This window comes from Thermobia domestica, chromosome 1 (genome assembly GCF_964235325.1).
Source record: "Thermobia domestica chromosome 1, izTheDome1.hap1.1, whole genome shotgun sequence".
NCBI classification, from domain to species: domain Eukaryota; kingdom Metazoa; phylum Arthropoda; class Insecta; order Zygentoma; family Lepismatidae; genus Thermobia; species Thermobia domestica.
This window is the reverse complement of record NC_137454.1, coordinates 140,547,398-140,572,683: the sequence shown is the minus strand read 5'-3', so window position 1 is coordinate 140,572,683 and position 25,286 is coordinate 140,547,398. Positions and strand designations below refer to the sequence as shown.

At 33.2% G+C, this 25,286-nt stretch overlaps 1 protein-coding gene across 2 annotated transcripts in view; it reads right to left on the bottom strand.

Moving 5' to 3' along the window:
• The window catches only part of HGTX (HGTX homeodomain transcription factor), a 112,924-nt gene that overhangs the window by 77,081 nt on the left and 10,557 nt on the right, over positions 1–25,286 (bottom strand). The window contains exon 2 of one of the 2 annotated variants that reach the window (XM_081763835.1): positions 20,404–20,442. The exons of the other annotated variant lie outside the window; for it this stretch is intronic. Coding sequence (XP_081619961.1) covers positions 20,404–20,442 — 39 coding nt within the window. The remainder of the gene's footprint in view (positions 1–20,403; positions 20,443–25,286) is intronic. 2 annotated transcript variants of the gene reach the window in all.

Below are 25,286 nucleotides of genomic sequence, written 5' to 3'. Positions count from 1 at the left end.
GATGAAACCCATGATGACGCCACCGCGTACACACGCACCCCCCAATGATGTGGACCATCATCATCATGTCTATCAAGCACGTGACGCTGTGGTTTCAGTTTTGCCAAAACAGGTTGCGGAGTGTTCAGGCGTGGAGGGGAAAATAGATACAACAAACAGTGTTGCCATGGTTGCGGAAGTTTTTACTACAGTTTATTTATTTATTTATTTTTAAAGTACTGTAATAGATTGTTCTATGAGCAGTGTTAACATAAAATAGAATGAAAATTATTCAAAGAATCTGACTGAAGATTCCAGGATGTTAGTTTTGTTTCGGGTTTCAAATTCTCGTCCATTTATTGCGACATGTTTCCATCATTATAAATATAAATTACTGATACAACAATTATATATTAAATAACCTTTATTCCCTTAATTTCAAGCGATAAAACCTTAATTTTTGCCAGTGTGACTTTCCTCACGTGCCGCCTCTGATTCAATCTACCTTAGACTTTCGCATTTTGTTTTCTTCTGCATGCACGGACAAGATACATGAACACGAGTCGGGCTGAGATCAAAAATATAATTATAACAGTTAAAAAAACAAGTAATAGTAATAATAATAAAACAACTCTCAGTTTAACGTCCCACGATTATGCCCGCTAGGCTAAGGGAAACGGATGATTAAGGCTGGCTTAAGATTTCCTCCCCAGAACGCCTTGAGATATCAAATTCCTGTAAATGGCATTTGATCTTCACACCTATGGAGAACCATCTATGCAATTGGATAGGATACTTATCTAAGCAGTTTTTTAATTTTTTTTTAATAAAAGCTTTTCAAGAAAGTCAAATTTTCAACCCCTTGTAACTCCATCATATCGTGATCATAATATTAGACACTAAAGTGCTTTGAATGTACATTGCTCCATCTGTCTCATTTGAGTTATTACTGCTGCAGAGATTACCAAAATTTGGATTTTGCGATACAAGTGGCGTCCTTTGTTTGCTACACTAAATAATAAATGTAACACTTTAAGTCTTCCACCTTGGATGTGGAATTTAATCATAAGCAGTGTTGCCAATCCCGCACTTTGTTCACAACTATTATTTCACAGCTTGTGTAAGGTGCAACATAAAAATTCATCTCTCTCTTAACAGAAAAATAATACCAAGTCTTCCTTTACAGAATTGGAGAACATATTAATTTTTGAAAATAGTCCAAATTTGAAATTTTCACTTTTTTCATGCTAAATTCTCACTTGTAGTGTACAGATAGGAAGGAAATAATATTTTTAGTGCAATGTCATGTTTCCATAGTATTTATTCCTAGTATAAAACAAGTCTTATGTGTTTTTATTTAGGCACAGAAAATATCCGAAATATGTGCAGAACAAAGTTTGTCCCAAGCTCAACAAGTTTGTTATAGTTTATGTTACACCTCTAATGTCTCTGTTTGGTATGGTTTGGAAGAGTTGAAAACATAGTATAAAATAAACAACAAAAATGGTTTCTAGCACTTTTTTGTTCTTTCTTAATAATACCTTCAAAACGCCAATTCCTCACTTTGCTGCAAAAATTACTATCGGTGGTGATTTTTTAAGAGGTTGCAACACTTTTGCAAATCATCAGAGACCCAAACTATTTTGTTTCTGTATTGTGGCCATGTCCATCTTTAATATATATTTTTTTCATAAGAATTCAAAATGGTCGATGGGCACCAGTTGTATGATTTGAAATGAAACAGCCCTGCAGATTTTTTTTACACAGCTGTCAATGATTTCGAAATAATTGTGAACTATTACATTTAACAATCTTACAATAAGCGCACATCACCAAGGCGGATGGATATTTGCGAAACCAAAGAAAAACAAAAAATGTTAAGTAGGCGTTATTCCAAGTATGTTGGCTAATGCCAATAGACAAAGCTCGTTTCCGTTATGTAATTAGACGCTAGTTAACACTATCAAAGATTCTCTTTCCGTATTCATTCAACAGCCAAATACTAATATACAATAACTTAACGTTTTTTTATGAAGTGTCATTGTCTCCTATCTTTCAACTGTTTATGTTAAATCCACAAAAGCAAATCCAATGCTTCACACTTACGTCTTTGATAAGGTAACGCCTTTGTTTGAATTTGTTCCTTATTCTTAAAATTAACATGGTAACCGTTTACAGTTAAGAGTGTAAAATCTTGACAATTCTTTCCTTTGATGTGTTAGATAGCGTTCGTATTTGGAATTTCTACTGATAACTTATTGAATATAGAATAATCTAACCTGTTACTCAAAATATATTCCTTCACTAAAATCAATGACGTATTGAAAATAAAATAAAAAAAATCATGCAGTAGGAAATTATGTCTAAAAAGCCAAACAAGGACCATTATTCCAGGTTCGTTTTATGTTTTGGACGTAGAGAATTTTAAAATTTTGGAAGTGAGATGCATGGTTGTTCATGGTTTTACTAGACAGAAAAAGTATTCTATTTCTTCACAAAGAACGTTCCTTCAACTTCCCTCATATTAGCCGTACTTTTAGGTTACAAAATAGGGTAATGCAGAAAAGTAAAATATGTGTAAAACTCTTTCCAACAATTCTTAAATTTGAGTAATGCTCTGTCAAAGTGTATAATACATAGGTGTATTGCTCAGCTATGAAGGGATTATTGAAAATAAGTGTTCCTGGTGAAAGATCTTATCATAAGTCTATAATCGAATGGTGTGAATCAAACGAATCGAAAGATTGTTCTAGAAATGAATCGAGTCTTCTGGTAAAATTTCATTTAGTGATTCAAATTTCATCAGAATACAGCATCATGAAATTTGAATCACTAACAGTAAATCTGTGTGAAAGAATCTTTAATTATAGAAGAATTATAGTAAAGGAATCTGTTTTCCAAAACAAATCAGTTTAGCTCATCATTATTGATAAGCTAGTTATGACGTTGTAAGGTTTAGTGACTCACTGCTCGAAATGGGTTTTTAAAATATTGATTATCCTTAACTTATACGATATTTTATCAGAATTGAAAAAAAAATACGTTACGTTGTAAAATTCTTACGTAATTTTTAATTTTTGCAGTTATTTCAAAAGATTGAAATTGCTACTAAAACTTAACGAACAGTTCTGCTTGTAACCTATGCACAACAAGCCACAATTATTTCATCTGGTAGTATGTAAAAGTTATTAAATCTAGGCCTATATTGCTAAATTACATTATTGCACGTTCATATTGAGTTATTAACAATAAATAAATAAATAAATAAACAAAATAATTATAGGGAGTGTAGTGAAAAATCTTAAGCAAAAGATCAGGTCTCATATAGTCTGGGTGGTGGGGCCGCGGTGGCTCAGTGGTAGAGTGTTCACCTCTGGTGCTTGGGGTCCCGGGTTCGATCCCAGCCCCCGCCAAGTGAACTTTGTGCGTGGGTTTTCTAGGGGTTCTCCCGCTGCCTTCCACTTCCTTCATTCCACCATTTCATTCATTACTCATCATCACCGTCTCCTTTAGCCTAACCGTGGGACATAAAACTCAAAGATTTCATTTCATTTTCATAGTCTCGGTGATGAAAAGGGACGCTATTCAATCAATTTATATGTACAGGGATGGATTCGAGTGCTTGTTAAACCTTGACATTCATTTTAATCCGGTTATAAAATTTTTGGATACATTACTGCCATCAGTTATCTGTACTGAATACTAATGTTTCGATTCTGTAAGGACTATCAATAAAAATCAGAAACAAAACTTCTAAATCACATATACTTTTAAACGAAACGTATTCACATATACCTACCTGTATCATTTAAAGTTTTCACTTGACAGCATAATTATTATATCGTAGATATAGGGCTACCAGGTGTCTTCTTTCCCCCGGACATATCTCCTACTTTTTGGGTCTTAAAAATGGTCCCGGTGGAATTTAAGTAAAATTGAGAAATGTCCTCTTTTTCTGGCGGAGGGCGGGGGGGGGGGTACAGACAATTGGTTCAACCTTTACATTCATAACTTACGTATATACAGCAGGGGAAATGAAATTCCGGAATTAAGGGGACGATGATTACTTGACAGTCTGATCGGACTACATCTTCGTGTAATTCTAATATTAACATTTTTCCTTTTTTTCTTTACTTTCTCTTACTTGAATTTTTCATAAGGGAACTCCGTCCCTTTGAGTACCCACTTATTTCCACTCCTGCGTATATGAATCCATTCAAATAGGTCTACATATATGAATTGGTCGTTGTTAAAATGGGATATGTTCCATTTGAAAATTGGACATCATTAGATATATCCTTTTTAACAATGACCGATTCATATTCATTTGTAAACACTTATTAATGTTAAATTTCAAAAGAAATAGAATACAGCAAACTGTAAATGCTAAAAAATAAATAAAAAAAAAACTAGTATTTCCGTAATTGCTATTCTAAAAGTTTAGTTGTATAAATTGCATTTTCTTGCTACGTCATTATAAGATTTGCCGACGTTTTTGTGTGTGAAATCTAAAAATTATCTCTTTTTAAGTCTGGCATATATATATATATGCAAGAAGAATATATATATTAAGAATTTATATATGTAAGAAGAATCAAATCAATGACATATAGTCAATTCTCTACTAAATCCATTACGTATTAAAACAAGCAAATAAAGGAATACAAATTGCAATTGACCCTAATTCCCAAATAAAATACTATATATCAATTCCCAATCCAAAAAATAATCATTGGCTTGGGAATGAACACTGCGAAAGAGTTAAATTGGTAAAGCAATTTAACCATTCAATTGATTCCAATCGCTTCATTAAAGAAAGAAAAAAAAGTAGGTTAGGATGATATAAAACGTCAGATAAATACACAAACGCACTTATATATATCACAGTATACAAACAGACAAATTTTCTAGTTTAATTCTGGCAATCCTGTGAACGGTGGAAAAGACCATGGAGGCTGTGGAATTGATGACGCTTGGAGGAAGTTGCCTGTACTCACACGGATGAACCCCCGGCTCTCTTTTCCCCTCTACAAACCCCATTGCTTAATCAACTGACAGCCGCTGCATCCAATGCTCCATGGCTTTACGACCCCTATTCCGCCATATTGCAGCTTGTGATCCGTTAGATAATGTTGTGTGATATGAACTTGCGTCTGTTTGGCGTCGGGTCATTGGAAAGCTTTGGGGCGCTACGCCGTTGTTGTCGGTTGTTATGTCAATTCACCTCCCACAATCCCCTCCCTAGTATCAACCCTAAAAAGTACTAACCCTTAAACCACACTTTGTTCTCGGTTAGGAAAAAAAAATAATGTTTATATATAATCCACTTGTTCTCTCTCTATCTGTGTTTTCAGTTTTTTTTTTTTTAAACTTCTCATAACAACGCTACAATAGGATGTTTCGCCCTGTTTGTATGCACGTGACTGAACGAATGCTTGCATACATAGTCATAGGTAGATATATATGCAGCCACGCGCATAATCACACGGATCTATATACATGTATGTCATAGCACACGGCACTATTGAAGTGAAGTTAATGAACGATAAAAGGGGAGCTGTCTCTCCTCTTCCCCTCCTTCCGCTATCTTTCAGCATGTATCGACGTTCGTGGCAATTTGGCAAATAGTGATGTTCACAATAATGGTACAGATTGAGATAAATGCACAAAAAGAGATTTTATCGTTGTAACTGCGATATGCCTACAAGCAGTTTATCATGGCATGATAGTATTGAAATAGGAGCAATCAAAAATGTGATTTTTCTTACTTTAAGGTTGGCCCAGATCGCAAAATTTGTTGCAAATATTGCTGACAACGATACTTTATTTATTTATTTATTAAGATTGAAATTTATGCAATACTATCCATGCCAAATTTTATATCTACAATGTTGAAGAAAATGTTGACACTTTGTTTCTCTCACATCATAATTTGTTAACAATAATTTCTCTGAAACCTAATTCCTTTTATACGAACATTTTATTATTATTTTTTTTAATGTGTGGGTAACAAATGTTATAATAAATGTTTCCAGTAAGTGCTGTCATGTTTTAATATAAGTTCGACTACGTAACTTTGTTTACGTAAGCGTTACGTAACTTTTGAATAAATGCAGTGACTTCATTATATGAATATGATAGATTTGTTTTCATTGTGATAGAAGAGAAAACATATATTTCATTATAATAAATTGTTTTCCATAATTGTAGTTAATTATTTTCATCAATTTCAAGCTCATAAGCGAAAATAATCAAATTTCTTATTCAAGAGAAATTTTCAGTTTTCAAAAATAAATGAAACTTTATAATAATGCATCTTGTAGTTTACCTTTAATGAAGGTAAATTTAAGGCTTTTAAGGTACTTTAAATACGATCCTCCCACTTTTTATTAAAAATATGGATTAAAGCAACAGAAAAACTTAATTATATTTATTAAATATTTTAGAGAAAATCGGTTTACTGTTTAATCCTATATTTTTAAAGAACAATAGCTCATAGCTATATGATTCAATTACTGTATTTCTATTGCAATGAATGGTTCAGATAAAGTAGGTACAACCTTTGTAACTTTTAGACCTATTTGAATATATAATTGCAATACAACTTCCCCTTAAGGTTAGTCATGTTCAAACTTTTCTACCGATTCATGATGTCGAATTTAACGTTATTTCTATTTCTACTGTTATCAATGTTTTAAACAGCTATTTATTGTGTTGAAAACAAATATATATTTTATTTCTATTATCTTTCTGCAACCATGGAGCATGAATTTAGTTTTTTTTTAAATATTAACTATGAAAATGAAAGCAGAGGCTTCCTTGAAACGTTAAGAAATACATAAAATTATTTCTTAATCATCATCATGATAGGTATTCTTCCTTTCTCACTTGCTGCAGCTGAGAGGTTTCCAAGCTCCACGGTCTTTAGCTAACCTCTTCGTTGTCTCCTTGTACGATTTTTCTGTTTTGATACCATCCATCAACGTAGCCTCTTTGGGCCCTCCATCTTTTTCCGGCCCCTTCATACCCTCTAACACGTCCCTCATCATACAGTTCCCTGTCAGCCAATGTCTCAACCAGTTTCTCTTCCTCCTCCTAATAATATCTAAAATTGTTTTCTCCCCACTACCATTTCTTATATCCTCTCATTCATTTTTACTCGACCCAACTAATGCTCTCCATTCTTCTCCACATCCATATTTTGAAAGCTTTCAGTCTTTTTTTTTTAAATCATTTTTGCTTAATGTCCATGCTTCTGATCCATACAGCACAATACTCCGTATGAAGTCTTTTTCACAACTCTTTATTCAAGGATTCACAGAATAAACTTTTCTTCCTCCTAAAGGTTTCTTTCGTCATTCCTATCCTTCTTTTAGTTCCCATTCTTACTTCACAATATTACTAACAACACAACCGAGATATCGGAAACTTGTCATTTGTTCTATTTTCTCACCCCCCTTACTTCTATATTTGCCTCACCTCCACTTCATTCCAAACACTATGGCTTTTGTTCTTTTAACACTTATTTTTATCCTACATTATTTAGAGCACTTCCTCACGTTTTTTAAAAACATTTTATTGATTTCCTTTTTTCAGATCCTGCAATAAGCGCCACGTCAAACCATATACACCTAATCATTCTACTTCCTATCGAAATACCGTCTTCATTAGGTAGGCTCTTTTTCACTATCTCTTCTAGATTGATATTGAAGAATGTTAGTGAGAGACAGTATTCCTGTGGAACTCCTCTTCCAATTATTTCCTCTCCTATTCTAACACTTACTTGTTGGTTCATATACAAGTTTCTTATGAGTCTCCGATCTTTCCATTTCAACCCAATTATTTTTCAAAACATCCAACAATAATTAACAATTCACACGGTCAAAAGCCTTTTCTAGATGAATAAATAGAACATACGCCGCCATCGTTTTTTACAAATCTTTCACCGATTATCCTTAATAAGCTAATTGCATCTCTTGTGTCTTTGCTTCTTCTAAGCTCGAACTGTTCCTCCTCAATTTCTTCATTTGTACCTGATGTTTTATTCATAGTTTATTGCAGTCTATATGAATGGTAGGTAATGAGTCAGTTATAAACACGTAAGTAAGAAAACCCAGTAACTTGGCACAGTAGATTTATATTTCAAATTTATAAAAAATATTTTCTTTTAGATAAAATTTCAATGAATAATACTGAGGAAATGTATTGAAATCATTTTTGAAGATTCATATTGATATTATGTCTATTGTTTCTGCTTCATACATTTTACGACTTGTATGAAATACTTGTAGAACTTGATAGCTTTATGAAACAGATCCCCAGATAAGATGTTTATTTGCCACTTTTGTTTTCCGTAAATCATTCAAACTTTTTCACAAACAAAAATTATACTCAACAAACAATTATGTTATCGTTAATTCAATTATTCAAATTAGGTTCAAGAAGTTCCATCATCAAAATATGATCTTAAGGTTCAGATAAGTCATTTTAAGCTAACATATTGCATTTGTATTTAAAAAAAAAATCACTCTAAAAGGAAATTTGAAAACCTTTCTTATAATCAGTATTTTTGTTCTCAGAAAATAGGAAGGTTCGAATATACATTTTATTTGAGAAATTTCATTGTAAGTAGAAATTTTACAAAGTATTTATTTAAGAATATTAATGTTTTTCCTTCGTTTCAAAATATTTTATTCAAGGTTTACTGTAAAATGTAATGCAAGTTATAATTTTGTTCCACCATCTTGAGTTTATTGTCCCTTCTGTGATTGCAACGGAACTCCCGTATTCTCTTCAAGGGCAGTGTTTTCATCATGATAAACAACGGATCGTAAATGACATAAATTTTGACTTATTTGCTAATTGGATGGATGTCCGTTACCAGCAAGATAATTGTAGAATAAATAATGAAACATAATTGAACGTTATCTGTTGAGAGAAAAATACGAGAACAATGACATGAAACAACGGATAATCAAGACAAATAATATTTGAGACGATGTAATGATAGGAGAAATTAATACAATTAACGAACAAAGATGTTTTGCTTGTATTACAAGACAAGCGTGTGATTATTTATTGAGCATCTATATTTATATTGCCAACTTCCAAATAATAGGTGTCAATGTCTTGTCATCCCACGCTTCCAATGGAAAGTCATGTGCAGTCCTCAATAAACAATTGCTTCTTATAATAGTTTCTCATGTCAAGTATTTTAAGTTGAATCACACTGATTCATGCCGTTAGTCGTTAATATAAATCGTTTATACTAAGCATAAGAAATCCCTAGGAGAAGTTACATTTTTTCTGAAAGCTTTCTTTGTTGAACTAAGTTAAAATATCTTTCACATTATTCATACTAGTACTTTCGTCAAAGCCTTTGGCCCGCTGTATACTATAGGTTAAAATTCTGTTTTGAAAGGTCTAATTGTTTAACAAATGTATTTATTTATTTATTGAGCTCGCTCACCAATCACTTCACAATCTCTTTGTTTATGTAATGATTAAAAACTTCGTTTTATACAACACTGTGCATGTACGACATCTATTAGCGTCAGGAAGGTAAGTCGTAGAGGCCTATTACGACATCTATTAGCTTCAGGGAAGCAAGTGATAAAGCACATAAAGACATCTATTAGCGTCCAGGAGACAAGTCATAAAGCACGCACCGACATCTACTAGCGTCAAGGAGACAAGTGATAGAGCACGTAATGACTTTTAGGATCCATTAGCGTGGATGTTTACTATTAGGAATGAGTGTGACGCACTGAGACTTTTGCCGCTTATTATAACGATTCTTATTGTGTCCCCTTGCCGTTCTGCAACCAACATTATACGTCGTACTTTTCTTAAGTAAGATTGTATAACTTTCCAGGATACTGTGACGTACAGACTGACTGGCATACTTGCCTTTCATAATTCGGACAGTCAGTATGATGTTTAAGCTGTTTTCTTAATCTGATCCGTTGCTAATTCTCAAAAATAGTCTGAAAATTGACCAGTTATTAGTCAGTCTAAATTTTACAAGTCCTTATATTTTTTTGTGTCACGATTTTTTTTACATGAAGTTTCAGTTGTATAATGGTGTTTCATGACTCACATAATCAGACTTATAGAATAGCCTTGTGCTTATATTTGTCGTTAAAGGATCTAACTTGTAAATTTTGAAGATTTGACAATTTTATCGATAATAATGTAAAAAAAAAAAAAAAAAAAAAAACAAGAGTTTCAAGACTTTGGAACTATGTATAAAGAACTAATATTGAAACCAAAATTGTTAGCAGCATAGGAACGGAGAGGGAATGTATTCTTTTGACGCTGAATCTACACTAAAAGAACATTTCTCATTATTTTTTTCACCATTTTTATTCTGATATCTGTTTGCAGACAGACAAACAGATGGATAGTCAAGATTGTTCTATTAATACTGTCTAGATGCACACGTAGCGAAGTTTGGAAATCTAAAAGTACTAGATTATTTTAATGAAGTTTATCGTAGATGGGTCGACAGGAGACAAAATTCATCCCTTTAATCTTAACTGATTTCAAATTCAAGAAGTGGGGATGGTTAGGAACTCTCACAGAAAATATACGCCATACTTCAGCAAAATCGATTTTTTTTTTTAAACGAATGTTATCGAAGAACATATTTTGGAAACTCGGGCGGAGTTGTTGAAATTACTATCTTATTATTGATCTGTTTCATCCACAAGAAGTTGGGATGATTGGGAAGTCTCAAATAAAATATATCATTTTGTTAAGCTCGACACTATCTTATTCACTGATACAAGCTTATATGTCATCTTTGGACAATATTTATAGTTAGGGCAACCAACTTTATGCTTTATACAACTGTATATTATGGTTTGTTTCTCCTTACACTATGCTTTATTAAGCTTTTTCCTAAATTATGCCTTAATATGTTGTTCCTTGAATTATACTTCATTTTTACCTATTTCTATTGCACATTTCTTTCATTTTACAAGTTTTTATTACACAAGCATTAAAAATGTATTAAACTATTCATTTTTCCCACTAAACATTTCATCAATACAACATACTACCGGTACCTAATTTTGTGCAGTTTTTCTTAAACAGTGTTTCCAAGAAGAAACATGTAGCTGCACAGTAGACTTCTCATATTTAATGAGTTCAGAACAAAAAATACAAAATAGATTACCGCCTTCTACTTTGAAATGGTCAGTTGGGAATTCTCATCTGAGATTGCATATCAGTGTTGCCACAGTTGTCGCTCTAGAATGGACTGAAAAATAGTACCAAATTGAAACAAAAAGGGCTGAATTCATTATTTTAAGCCAGTGAAATACATCGCTTTATAACACGAAACTAAAAGAGGTAAAATTCTAGACCCCTCTCTTCCAAGAGTCCAAATCAAGAAAGTGCTCATTTTAAAAATTACTTTTTAAAAGCATCCAAATAGGAGGACCCCGAACAATCGTGGAAGTAGATTAAACTTTTTTCGCACGTAGGATGTATAACAGAGGCCGTAAATTCATAGGAAAAACAGTTATGATATTCGGTATGTATTGTAAGGAAACCAAGCGCGCTTCTATTTCAAAGTGACCAAAAAACTAAAACGGTATTATGGCCATCTATGAAAAATATATAAAACAAGGAACAAATCAATCATCTCTGTGTAAACAGTTATGTTATAATAAAATATTAAAATATAAATTATTGCACCTTATTCTCGTGAACTTCAGGACCGAAGGAGCACAATAGACACACAAACTTTGTAGCGTTATCCGATGCAACGTCACAATATGATTGCTCAACAGCATTTTTTAAGAGTCCAAGATACAAGTAACGTAAAATGTATGAAAAGTTTTACTGACACTTTTGAAAATGTGACAAATATTTGTTAAATGGTGCTGAATTAGGTAGAATTGTACCAACTTTTTCACAAAAGAGACTGAAAGTACCAGCGTGGTACCAACGGGCCGATGAATGACAAAAAGGGCTGAATTTGGTACAATTGTACCAAGTGAAGCAACAGTGTTGCATATACTTTTGATTTTGGCATCTGGAACAAGCACAACCAATCTTGCCTGCCTTTTAACACAAACTGAGGAAACAAAAAAATCCGGAGCGGAAGGTGCGGAGAGAGGAGGAATTCAAACTTTCCATTGTTACGCGTAAAAGCAATTGGTAGTTAATTTCCTTTGGAAATTGATAACACTTTTGTTGATCATTTTTTCTTTAGCGCAAAATATATTAACATACACAGGGTTCTGGATAAAAAGCATCGCTTATAAAATTAGCAAATTTGAATATGTAAAGTCACAATCACAGATATACCAACCATAGGTGGAAAATTCCATTATGCTTTTACTGCTTTTTATGCTTTATGGTTGCCCTATTTATAGTTAAAAAAAATCGACGAAGCCAGATGGAAAACCTTACAGGTTCAACGAATATATGACGTGTTGCTGTGTCAGTAGCAAAACATCACAGTTCCTGAAGTGGTTCAGTTCTGCAACTACTTTCGGTTTTTTTTTTTTTTTTTTTTCAGATTCTAACAACTTTCTATTGGAAATTTATGTTATTTTGCGCAGGAACTAATGCATGACATTACAAATCTTAGCTCTAGTCGGTCTTAACTCATTTTCGGCCAGAAGTGGACTTGTGCGTTTTTGCATCTGGCTTCTTCAATTACAGTTTTATAGGTAACCATAATTGTACACTACCTCTCATTAGCTATAGTGTGCACTATCATCTTTCTAGTGTCACAATGAAAATCTTGATGAGAGTATACGTCAGGATCAGTTTCAATTTTTTTAGGTTTACAAAAGCCCCTTTTCTCGAAAATACTCATGGTAATTTACAACATATATATATATAACTTAATGAGATTTATTCTTTGATATATGTCTTATCTTTGAAAGATTTCTTTTCGTTATGTGCTAACAATATTGTAGAATATAAATAATGACATTGGCAACACTTCTCCATTTTTATGTCTTTTTTTTTTTTTACCCGGGAGCTTTCCAGGTTTTTCGAAATAGCATGAATGACAGAGGGGCGCAGAAATATAGGAAAGAGTTAAAGAGAAAGAGAGAAAGATGGAAAAAGGGGTTGATAGCAACACAGGATGAAAGAGGGGATGAAAAGGCAAAACGGTAGGTTGGAAGGGCTGTTACGCAGCCAGCACCAGATTGGGCCTCGATCAATAAACAACTGGAACATAGCCCCCTCATCCCCCCACTCGTTTTTCCTTTCCTCAATCTGCCTCCTGTGCAATATATTTACGGAATGGAGAAATAGCGAAAAGAGAACCCAACAATTCAATTTTCACTCTCTCTTGTGTTTTTTCAGTCTTTCACTAACCCCCACCCTATCTATTCCACCATCACCCCTTTCCCAAAACAACTCTCGAAGTATAAAGTAAATGTAAACAGACGTCAACAGCCCTTCAAAGAGTCAAGAGACAGTATTATTAAAGTTAATTTTGAAGAAGTCGTTCGTTGTGTTTCCTAAAATTTGATGCATAATTTAGGCGTACCACAAGGGTCATCAACGGACCCACCATTATTAAAAGTTAATTTTATACACAGCAGCGGCTTTGGTCCAAATTTTATACACAAGTTGTGCTCCTCTAATGTATACATTAAGAGAAGCAATAAGTGGATTTAACTATCCTCTTTCTTTCAAGGGTGAAAGCGATATTAAACGAAAAATAAGTTAAAGAGAAACGGCAGATATACAATAATACATCTTGTTTTTCCAAACATTTTTGGTTTATGAGTGTATTAGGAAACGTTAAGTATTCTCAAAATTGCGTTGGAATTCTAATAGGGTCTAAGTTCCTCTATTTTCTCTCAGTATTGATCCTATACTTAAAACTCTGCTTTGCACAGAGAATCGATCTGAATCCCTTATGATCCTTAAACAAAACATTGATAAGTATCAATAAAAAGAAAACTATGCCAATTGAATCACGTTTCACACATAATGATGCAGAAGACCGGGGTTCAATTTAGTGAAAGTATGTGGTTCAGATCATACGTTAATTTATATCCAAGTCCACCGTATAAAAATAGTGTCGGTACTAAAACTCCAAGTAAACTATAAACCATTCTACACGCCAATAGTACACAACCGTGATGGGTAAATTAAGGTTTACGGGCCAGATGCGGCTCCCTAAAAGACCCAAGAAATGAATTTAACTTCACTTCTGATAATGTATCTCAGCTTGAAGTAGACTATGTGAAACTTTTAGAAACGCAGAGAGAAACTTTCATACGCAGTTTTATTCATCACATTCTCCTTCATGATCTTTGAATCATTAATAGGATATAGTATTACAAGAATTTGTAAAATCACCATTTTAGTTTCTAATAAATTATATTGGCCCTTATAAAGTTTCTTTTTTTCCTTTGCCCTCTCCCAAAAAAGATTGTCCATCACTGTTATACATTATTGTTGCATTCTTTTAGCATTAGCTTTGACTGTCATTAGTATGTAATAGAGAGAATAATTCCCAGTTCACGTTTGCATACCAATATTTGATTTGATGCATATTAATGGTGTATTTTTAAAACAACATATTAATTGCCTTTACAGAGAAGCGTGTATCATATATTACAAATTTAAATAATTTAAAAAGAGAATAATAAAGATTGATACAGAATTGTACACGTAATGATAGTAAAACAAATCTAGAGTGAAAATGATACTAGACAGGGCCGGATTTATGGTGTAATGGTGCATTTATTCCCCCCCCCCCCACACACACACACCTTCGTTGTAAATATAGACTATCTAAAATGAGACGCTAGAAGTGAAAATAGCAATACTTCCGGAAACTTTCTGCCGTCAGTTTTCGTTTGGAGCCTAAAAGAAATCGAAGTTTTGCAAAAGCAATAGTTTAAGTCGATTTTCTGAAGGTTGAAGAAAAAGGAATCACCAAACAAAACAATATTTCTCATTCGCACTACAAATGCCTAAAGGCATTTTAAAAAGTCAAATTTAATTCAATTATAATGATAGTTATTGGTGTAACCTCTGTCAGAAAATCCTGGATCCGGCCCTGATTCTAGATCAAGATATATATATCGATTATTTTTATACTGTATGTCAAAATTGTAACATTTTTTCGTCCCTTAATTTTGTTTACAACCTTATGATCATCAAAGGTATGGAGAACGGGATCTGGGACTTACATAAGCTTCATGCCACTCCGGGACTTGAATCTGGTATAGTTTATGGTATTGTTTCCCCCAGGCTACTTCCGGAGGGTCTAAGAAAAGTTAAATTGCTGTACCAAAACAATGTACCAGTGCAACTCCTTCATATTTTGATTTTATCCTCCGGACAGATTTTTAGGAAGAAAGTCTGATTAGCAGGTGAACATAATATAATGAATTTAACTTATGAATATATATAATATAATATAATATAATATAATGAGTATGGATTAACTTCCATAGAGATCTCTTCCTCATGACACTATCTCGCTTCCAAGAGAGATGAATTAAAGAGCTATACGATAGGTTACTATGTTTTTTTTTTTTTAATTTATCTGCAATTTTTCGCTATACATAACTTTCTTTTTCTAATTTAATTTTATATTTCTAAGGTATTTCATCAACAAAGCACCGTATAGCTTTACCACCTTTATTTTTAAACACAGAATGAGGTTTTTCTGATCAATATCTTATCCTACTTCGTTTTCCAATTACATTACACCACATTAAACCCACATGTGAATATAAAACTGCTTTTTGCAAAAACACGCACACACACACAAGAGAAGAGAAAATAAAATGTCGAGCATTAACATCCTCATTTTTAACCTAAAAGGAAGGAGGAGAAGGCCACATACAGACACATCCTTAAAACTGCTGGCGGGAGACGTTAGCTATATATATATATATATATATATATATATATATATATATATATATATATATATAAAACGTTCGTCAAAATCGATATTAACGTTTTCATGAAAGCAATTAAGTAGCTTGATTGTATATCCTTCATTTCGGGGAGATTTTATAGGTTGTTTCTCTCGGAATAAATCAATTTTTGTGACATCATAATGACATAGTACATAACCATCTTATATATGTACGGACGTTAGATGTTCGCAATATCATTTCTCCTCTCTCCGGTTCCTCTTATTTGTCCTTGCTAGTTTACCCTACAACTCCTCCCGCTTTATCTTCATTTTTTTCTTTTCTTATTTTCGTAGGAAGAGGAATGAGGAGAGAAGGCCTAAGTGATTTCGTAATATTAGATAGCTTGTAAGATACGCTGTTATTCACTTATACAAATACAATTTCGCAGACAATTACCCAATTACCAGATATTATTGCTTTCTTGTTCCAACTAACACAAGTTGAAATAACTTTTCATGAAATTAAGAAAGGAAAAAAAAGAAAAGAAAAACACACTCGTTTAATTATTTACTACTAAATTGTCTTCCTTTATTTGTGCTTAAATGGCCACGTCATCTTTTATGATTACTTTCTTTTATAATGCAAATAATAAAAATTCTTTAAATTGTCTTGAACGAAAGGAAAGCATGATATAATTTAGTGAGAAGGCATTCGATATACTATTACATGCTAGTAATATTATTGGACCATAAGATAAACATTAAATGCGTAAATAACAAAGATAGGAAAGTCAAATTTGACGGCCATTTATTATGTTTTTGTAAGAAGGCTTAAATTGTTTCGAATGCAAGTTGAAACATCTTTCCTTATTGAAGTCCTATATTTTCTTTTATTTTTTAATTTTTTTAAAAAGCAAATAATTCGCAACATTATCTTCTTTCCTAAAAGCAAGTAAAAATGTTATTATACTTATTGTTTGTAAAAAAAAGAAACGAAAAGAAAAAGAAAGAAAGAAAGAAAGAGAGAGAGAGAAAACCAAAGTCTATTGAACGACAACATTTTCAAGTTATCCAATACACATCATAAGAACTTGTGAAAGTTTCGAGGGAATTTTTCTGAAAATATCTATAAACATTAACGATGTAGAATACATGCTAAATCTTTGTTTCTAATCCGTTTATTTATATGGAGAATATTTTTTTCTTTTATTTCAAATGAACTTGAATTTCAATTGTTTGATTGTTACTGTTTTCTCCCCCTTTAAATCTAAATGCCTATTACTTCGTGAAAATTACATTTTGTCGTGTATGATACAGGGGCGGATCCAGGACGGACTTCTGGGGGGAGGCGGTCGATAGTAATACTGCTACTTAAAGCTACTTTTAAGAGCTCCAAACTTTTTATGGATGGGTCAGTAAACCCTCGTTAACACGAATTCCAAGGGACTGAAAAATCAGGAGTTCGTGTTAAAAGAATTCATGTTAACCGGGTATTCGAATACAATTTCTCCATACATACGCACTACAGTATACAGACTATACATACCACTACAGTATATTATGTATGTCATAGAAAACACTGGAGATGGTATCGAGACGAGACTGAGTAGTCTCGGTTCCAAATTCGAGACGAGACCAAGACTATTCTCTGTCTTGATACCATCCACAGAATTGTATCGAGACGAGACTGAGAGTTTCGGTCTCGTCTCGATTTCGAAAAGCACTCCTCGGTCTCAAATTCGAATTAAGATCGAGATCGAGACTAGTTTCGGTCTCGGTAGCATCCTCTGAAAAGTGAAAACACTTCAGTAAGTTTATTATACTATCTTCGAAGATTAAAAAAAAAAAAAGTTTCCACGCAGAAAATCTAGGTCAAGTTATAAAATTGATAACTCCGCTAGCAGGATGAGTACCGCTAGTAACGGAAAGGTATTTATGACTGCTGTCACCAATTTGGAGTTACAGGGGAGAGATGTTTTGTCTCGAGCTGTCACCAGCTCGTCTACCAAGCACCTGCATGTTCAGCGCTTGACGGAGGACAGAATCAACACCTCATAAAAGAGGAAAGATACCTGTTTCTGGTTTTCCTCTTATTTACAAGGCAATTTTCGTCTGTATAAATAATGTATGTCAAAACTGATCTGGAGTGAAATCTAAAATAAGAAAAATGATCTAAAAAAACCAAACGATTGAAAGTTCGTGTTAAATCAAAACCTTTACTGACTCAAGGGACTAAAAATTAGTTCGTAATTCGTGCTAACCGAAATTCGTGTTAACCGATAAAACTTCCTATAAGATAACGTACAGCGATGCCGGGACCGAAATTTTGTTCGTCCTATCCGAGTGTTTGGCTTAAGCGAGTTCGTGTTAACGAGGTTATACTGTATATATGTAAAATAAGAAAGTTTCGTCTTCCGGGGAGGACGATCACCCAGATCGCCCCCCCTGGATCCGCCCCTGGTATGATATTACGCAGCACGCTGACCACGTGTTTGTCGCTAGGCTGGACGTAGTTCATTCGTTAGCTAACAGATGGCGCTGAACCGGCTTAGACCCACAAACGGCTGTAACGCCAAGTGGTTTTTGTTTTTGCAGGTATTCAACATTGTTCAAGGAATCATCAGAAATAAGAGATGCATTTCTTTGGGAAAAAAAAAATAAAATAAAATGTAGGGTATAATTGTTTCTCCATAATGGAAAATTTTAAAACTATGATTGAGGTAATCATTCTGAGTTTGATAAGTTTTGGAATGACGAAAAGTTCTGTTAATCGTAAGGTGGAATAAGCTAGAACCATTAAATTGTAAGAACTTTGATTGGTTGTTTAACTTAACACTCGAAAGTGATCTATGTAATAAGATCTTATTTTTTCTATACGCCAATTATCCTGACAATATGTGTAATCTTTAAGAACATGTGGTTTTTTTTTTCCCTTCAGGTGTCGCCCAAAATTGAGACGAGACGTAAGTGACCAAAAATTTTAGACGCAGCAGTTCGGTGGGAAATAGGATGAATCTCATCTTCTCAAAATTCTGTAGATATAAAATAAATGAGTTATTAAAAATTTATAGTGGCCATTTCAAATATTATGCTTCTTACATTTAAATCGTGAATAAAATGAGGAAGCTTATAAAACATTCAATGGTGAAAAGAAGTTTGAGACGAAGCAATCAGAAATTTCACTATGTTACCAAGTTCATACTAGAAGATGGGATTTAAAAATCGCTCTTTTAACTTCGCGTAGTTCGTTTTTTTTTCTTTTTTTTTATTTAGACACTATACTCACACGGGTCCACTAAAAGTATATTAACACTGCATACGTATAGTTTAATTAGGGACTTCTGGGAGCATAAAAGTATGGAAGACCTTGTTTAGACTTTTCGGTTATTGTCAATGAATTTTAAAAAATTAAATTTAAGACATTTTATTACATAAAACAGCTATAAAATAAATGCATAATATTCAGAGATGGCAGAAAATCTAAAGATATTTTGATGTTTCTTAAAGAAGATTACCTACGTAAGGAAGAAAGAAAAGCAAGGTAAGTTTCAAGAATTGAGATTTTTACCTACATTTTTGTCATTGAAGCCATCATTTACAGCTATAGGGCCTTTTTTTTTTTTAATACGGCAGATATGAGTGCTCCGATTAAATCAAATCGAGAAAGGAAAGAAACATTGAAAACTGTGTCAAATAATATGGGAGCTTCAGAATAATACGGAAAAGTTGTATTGTATTCAGGCAAGCACCCAGAATTTTTTGTTGGGGAGCCGTCCAAACTTTGAGAAGGGTGTCCCATACTACTAGTCATTACGTCTATGTAGTATTGAACGGGTATTATTCTGTACCCGATAAGTAAATGTAAAATACTTCCACCTATATTTTTAGAAAAAAAATAATAGAACTAGATTATTTTTAAAAGAGAAAGAGTACAGATGAAGTGCATAAAAAATGTTCATGCTACATCAATCATTTCCTAGTTTTATTAAGAAAATGTACAAATGTATATTGAGTTAGGAAGTTATTAGGAGAGGGGTCCGGACCCAGTGGACCCCTCTCGTGGGTGCGCCCCTAATTGCATTGAATAAGTTTTCATGGTTTCAGAAAGAATACTAGTAAAGAATGAAAGAGAGAAAACGAAGACTTAATTCCTTTATAAACTTCAGTATAATAATAATAATAATAATAATAATAATAATAATAATAATAATAATAATAATAATAATAATAATAATAATAATAATAATAATAATAATAATAATAATAATAATAATAATAATAATATTATTATTATTATTATTATAACATTAAAAGAAAGCAAAGCACATAACTCAAAAACTTATGGAGAGAACACACGGAAATTTCACTCTATTATCAAACAATTCGAACAAGGAAAGCAACTAGTTTTATACATAAGCAACGAACAAGGCAATTAAATCATGCGAGCACTCACGCAGTAAAGCAGACAATTATATAAAATGCATGATTAATGTCTGTATTTACAGACTTGTATTGAGTATACAGGCTATAGATATAGATAGAATAGTTTTTAACTTACGTACATGTTGATCTCAAAGCCTCATAAAGGTAGTGCTTGTGTGCTGAAAGGAAATGTATGAACACGGTTTTAGATAAAAAAGGTAAAAGCAAAATGTACTGAACAACACAAGTAATAATGTTATTTCTTGGTTTTTTAATTATTATTAGATAATAAAAGCATTAAAAGTGTTAATGAAATTGGTGATGCGACGGGAATAGAAAACAGAAGGACAGAAATGAAAGAATTAACCCAGCACACAAACACATACCCTTAATCTTGGTTTTGATTAATTTAAAAAAGAAAAACTTTTCTGTCTTCTTGTCTACTATATGAAACCCAAATCAGTATCATATGTGGTCATAAAAAAGAAGTTTGAATGTATAACGTGGGGGGGGGGGGGCATTGATGGGATTTTCTTCTTAAATCTTCAAAGATTAGGTGCGTCATTTGCAACCACTTGGAAGTATTAGATTCAGGCGCGCACCTAGAAATTTTTGTTGGGAGGGATCCAACTCGGGGGGGGGGGGGGGAGAGGTCCAATGCTATAAGCCACTACGTTTATGTACTATTGAACGGGTATTATTCTGCACCCGAAAAGACGATAAGTAATTGTTAAATATTTCCTCCTATATTTTCAGGAAAAAAAAAAGAATTACATTGTTTTTATAAGAGAATGAGTACAGATAAGTGACAGATAAGTGTAAGATCAAATTTTTATGCTACATCAATCATTTCCCTATTGAACAAGTATAGTTTAATTGAGAAAGTGTACAAATGTATGTTGAGTTAAGAAGCTTTGAGGGGACCAGGTGGATCCCTGGTTAGGTTCACTTTGTCACTATTCGACTCATTGTGAATCTTTCTTATTTGGACATATCACATTAACATATAGGGTGAATAATAATAATAATAATAATAATAAAAAGAATCTCGAGTTCGATACTTTACACCCCTAAAAAATTGCTTTCTTACGTCCTGATTACGAAAGTTTTTTTTTCTCTCTCTCTCTCAGAATGGAACTTCTTCGAATCCGTACTTTGATACAAAGTTTTGCCATCCCTGTACATTTTATATAAATTTGAGAAAACTTGTTAATTTGAGTGGAGTTTAGAGTTTAATTGAAACCAAGTAAAGTAATATAAAGTTATGTCTTCTTCTGATAAGCATGCTAATTATGCATGTATATATTTACTATAACATTGTTATTACATTATTGTTATCAGTGACGGCTCTCTAGGGAAGTCATATGCTACAAGCTAGAAGGGAAGAAAACTTCCTAAACTAATGTTTTAACATATAAGAATTAGAACATTAGATAGTGGCCTTAGTGTACTTCCTTCAAAAGACGCCAGTAATTATTACCAATAAAAAAAATAGAAGTTTGGCCTTTTCTTCTCTAGTTCTCTGATACATTGCTGCATCTTAATTTAATTTCCACTGCAACTATTCTGATAGTTTATCTATCGAAGATGTAATTGTGGTTTCGATTACTAGACTCTATTAGCCTTAAGGATTGTTAATAGGATATAATACGAAAATAATGATCTGATATGTTTGTCAAACGTCAAAAGATAATTATATAATATGGGTTTTAGAAACCTGAATATTTTACTCTAATGTTACACAACAGTTGTATTTCCTATTTTGTAGAAAGAATTGACATAGATTCATCTTTGAAAGTTGTCTTCTGTAAAACTCTTTGCACCACTAAACATTGAAGTAAAGTAGTGTATATGACAGACCTAACAATTCTGAAGATATTTTATTTATTTATTTTTTAAATCTGACATACAGTCAAGTGCTTCCCTTGGACCTCTTCATAACATAATACATTTGACATCAAACGAATTTACTGCAAAGACTATGTATGAATGATATATTCACATAGCTTTCGAGAGAAACAGAAGCAAAATTAAATGAAGTTCGCTCCAATGGATTTAACATTTTTGTGTAGTAATAGAGAACATGACACAAATCGCAAGATATGACACGTTCTTAACTAAATCGGATTACATTTTTGTCGAAAGAGGGAGAGTTTAGTTGATGTTGGATGTAGGATGATTTGACATATGCATTCAATCTACAAATGAGAAGAACGATATATTCTTTCGTTTTTGTTTGCTTTGCTGTTGGAGCATTAGAATACAAATCAAGGATGTTGGAAAACTACGAAAACCAACATATACTTTTTGCATGGGCAATATGCATATATACCCCTACATTAGCAATATTGCCTCGATTTTATGTTTTAAATATGTAAAATGTATAGGTTGAAATATTCTTGTTTTGATGTTGGTTGAACGAAAATACATCTTTAGTTTTACGTTTCATGCTTATAGTCTATAGGTTATAAAGAGACAAATTATCAATTCAAGCGAATGACGGAAGAATAGGTGAAATAAAAGAAATAGAAAAAAAAAACTAGAGAACTCTGAGATCCTTTCTCCTTCCCGGATAAAATGAACAACACAAGGGCACTTGACCACAAATTTATATTTTGATATGCAGCGTATCCCCTATTATTTTTAATCTATAAAAATGATTTGATAAATACATAGTGTAGTAGTTTAATGTTTGGTGTTCTGTTATTACATTGCCTCCCAATAATGATTTCATTTTCTTCTTTTGTGTAGATGGCTTGAGTGAAGTAACATGACTGCAAGGCTAACATTTGAACAAAAAGAAGGCGGTCTGGAGGTGGTACATGAGGTACGACACCATCACTGAGGTGCAACGAAATGGTGAAATGAATTTGGAACACAACCACCGACACGTTTACCAATTACCCGAACTAGTAATAAATTTGAAGCCGTTGGTTGTGTTACAAATGTGCATAAAAACAATTCTGGACAACCTGTCACAGCAACAAGTCTTGCCAAGTTCCGCACTGTATTAGAACAACTCACTAGCTCACCACTTAAATCTGTAAGGCAGGGTACCCATCAAACTGGTATGAGTAATTTAAATGTTCTTCACATTTTGAGGATTGTAAAGTGGAAGATCTACATTCCCATTCCGGGATTGCTGCACGTAGATTGGAGTACTGTGAATAGTTTCAGAACACGGTGGTCAACGACGATGAAATGTTTGTAGAGATGATGTGTTCTGATGAGGCAATATTCAAATTCAATGGAGTGGTAAACCGACATAATTGTGTCTATTTGTCAGCTATAAATCAGGAAATCTATGTGGACAAAGCCGTGAATTTACTGGGAGTGAATATGTGGTGTAGGCTGTCTTATCGAGGTTTGATTGGATCTTTCTTCTTTGGTGGCATAATTACTAGTGAGGAGTACTTGCAGGTGCTAGAGACATCCATTTTGCTTGCCATCAGAGACTTCTATGAGAACAAGAGGTTTTATCTCCAACAAGATAGTGTCCTATCCTAGACCCTATTACCATCATTTTGTCAAATAGTACCTCAATGAAAATTTAGCCGAACTATGGATGGATCGAAGAGAGTTTGTCGAGTATCTCCCACGATCCCCAGAGTGATCACTCCTTTAGACTTACTTATGGGAAACTGTCAAGAACGTCTTATGGACAAAAGCCTTATACATTGGTTGACTTAGAGCAATCATCGAACGTTCCTGTGCAGACATTGAACTTGACACGTTGCAGTCGGTAGTTCGTGCAGCAGTTCGGCGGCATTGCCAGTACATTGATATTACCAAAAATAATACATTTACGTCAATCCATTTGAGAGTTATTCACAATTAAACAGTGTATACCTTTTTATGAGCCACTCTGCATGAGGTCAGGTTGACTGCCAAGGTGATTTGAGGGTACTGGTCCCAGGAGGCCATAAATTTCTTCTTACCTTTGGCTCGATTATGAATAGTTTCGTCGCGACTATGAATAGGGCCCACAGAGAAATAAGGCGAGCACCACATATGATGCTCATGGCAGTCAACCTGTTAACAAAGGCAAGTATTTTCTGAAAATATGTAGGAAATAGAGTGATGGGTGATCCTTTTATCAACTTTTTCCTTTCATATTTCTTTTTTGCAACTTAGTATGATAACTCATGATGGCACGTTTGAGAGATTCGAATTCCGATTTTCTCAAATCCTAAAATCTGTTTAGTTATCATTTGTAGAATATCAAAACGAAGATACGTTTGAGAGATCACAGCAAAACATCCTCTGTGTTCCAAAGTATGTTTTAACACGAAAAAGAAAAATATCATAATTGATAACTTAAAAGAAAGAAAAAAAAACAGACTCATTCTAGAGGTTCAAGGAGGATTCTGAATAAGAAAAGATTTATCTCGTACAAGTTCAAAGATTATTTCTGCAAACTGGCCTTGAGATACATCAGCCAAATGTTGAAAAATAATTCCTGAAAACGTGCATCTGACACTTGATGCACGTTTAACTACTATTCCTGAAAAGTCCCACCTTATTCTTGCTCAAGAACCATTCTTGTAAGCGTCCCTTACTTATTGGCTGATATTATTTCAATTGTAATTTGCAAGCTTTAAGAACAGAAATGACTCCTGAAAGAGCACTAGAAGCTCCAGAGTGCCTCTGATTATAATTTCTGGAAGTTTAATACAATTCTTTAACATTCTGATTTCTACTTTGGATCCTCGAAAATAATTCCAATAAAAGGTACGGGTCACCGCACTAAACTTTCTCGCTCCAATTCCTTAAACTAAATCATAATTATTGTTCTGCAGTTGTTTCTTATGAGATACGAACCAAATTCTAATACGTTTTCGGAAAACTTCGCCGAAAGATAACTCATCCCCAAAAGTAAACTACGCCTTGTAGATTTTTTCATGAGAAATAACTTACGCCATATGTTAGGTTAATGAAATATTTGTTTATAAAATAATACCAAAATCACATAAGTAATATTTTACAAAATTGTTTTTTTTAAAAACTATCCTTTGTGGATATT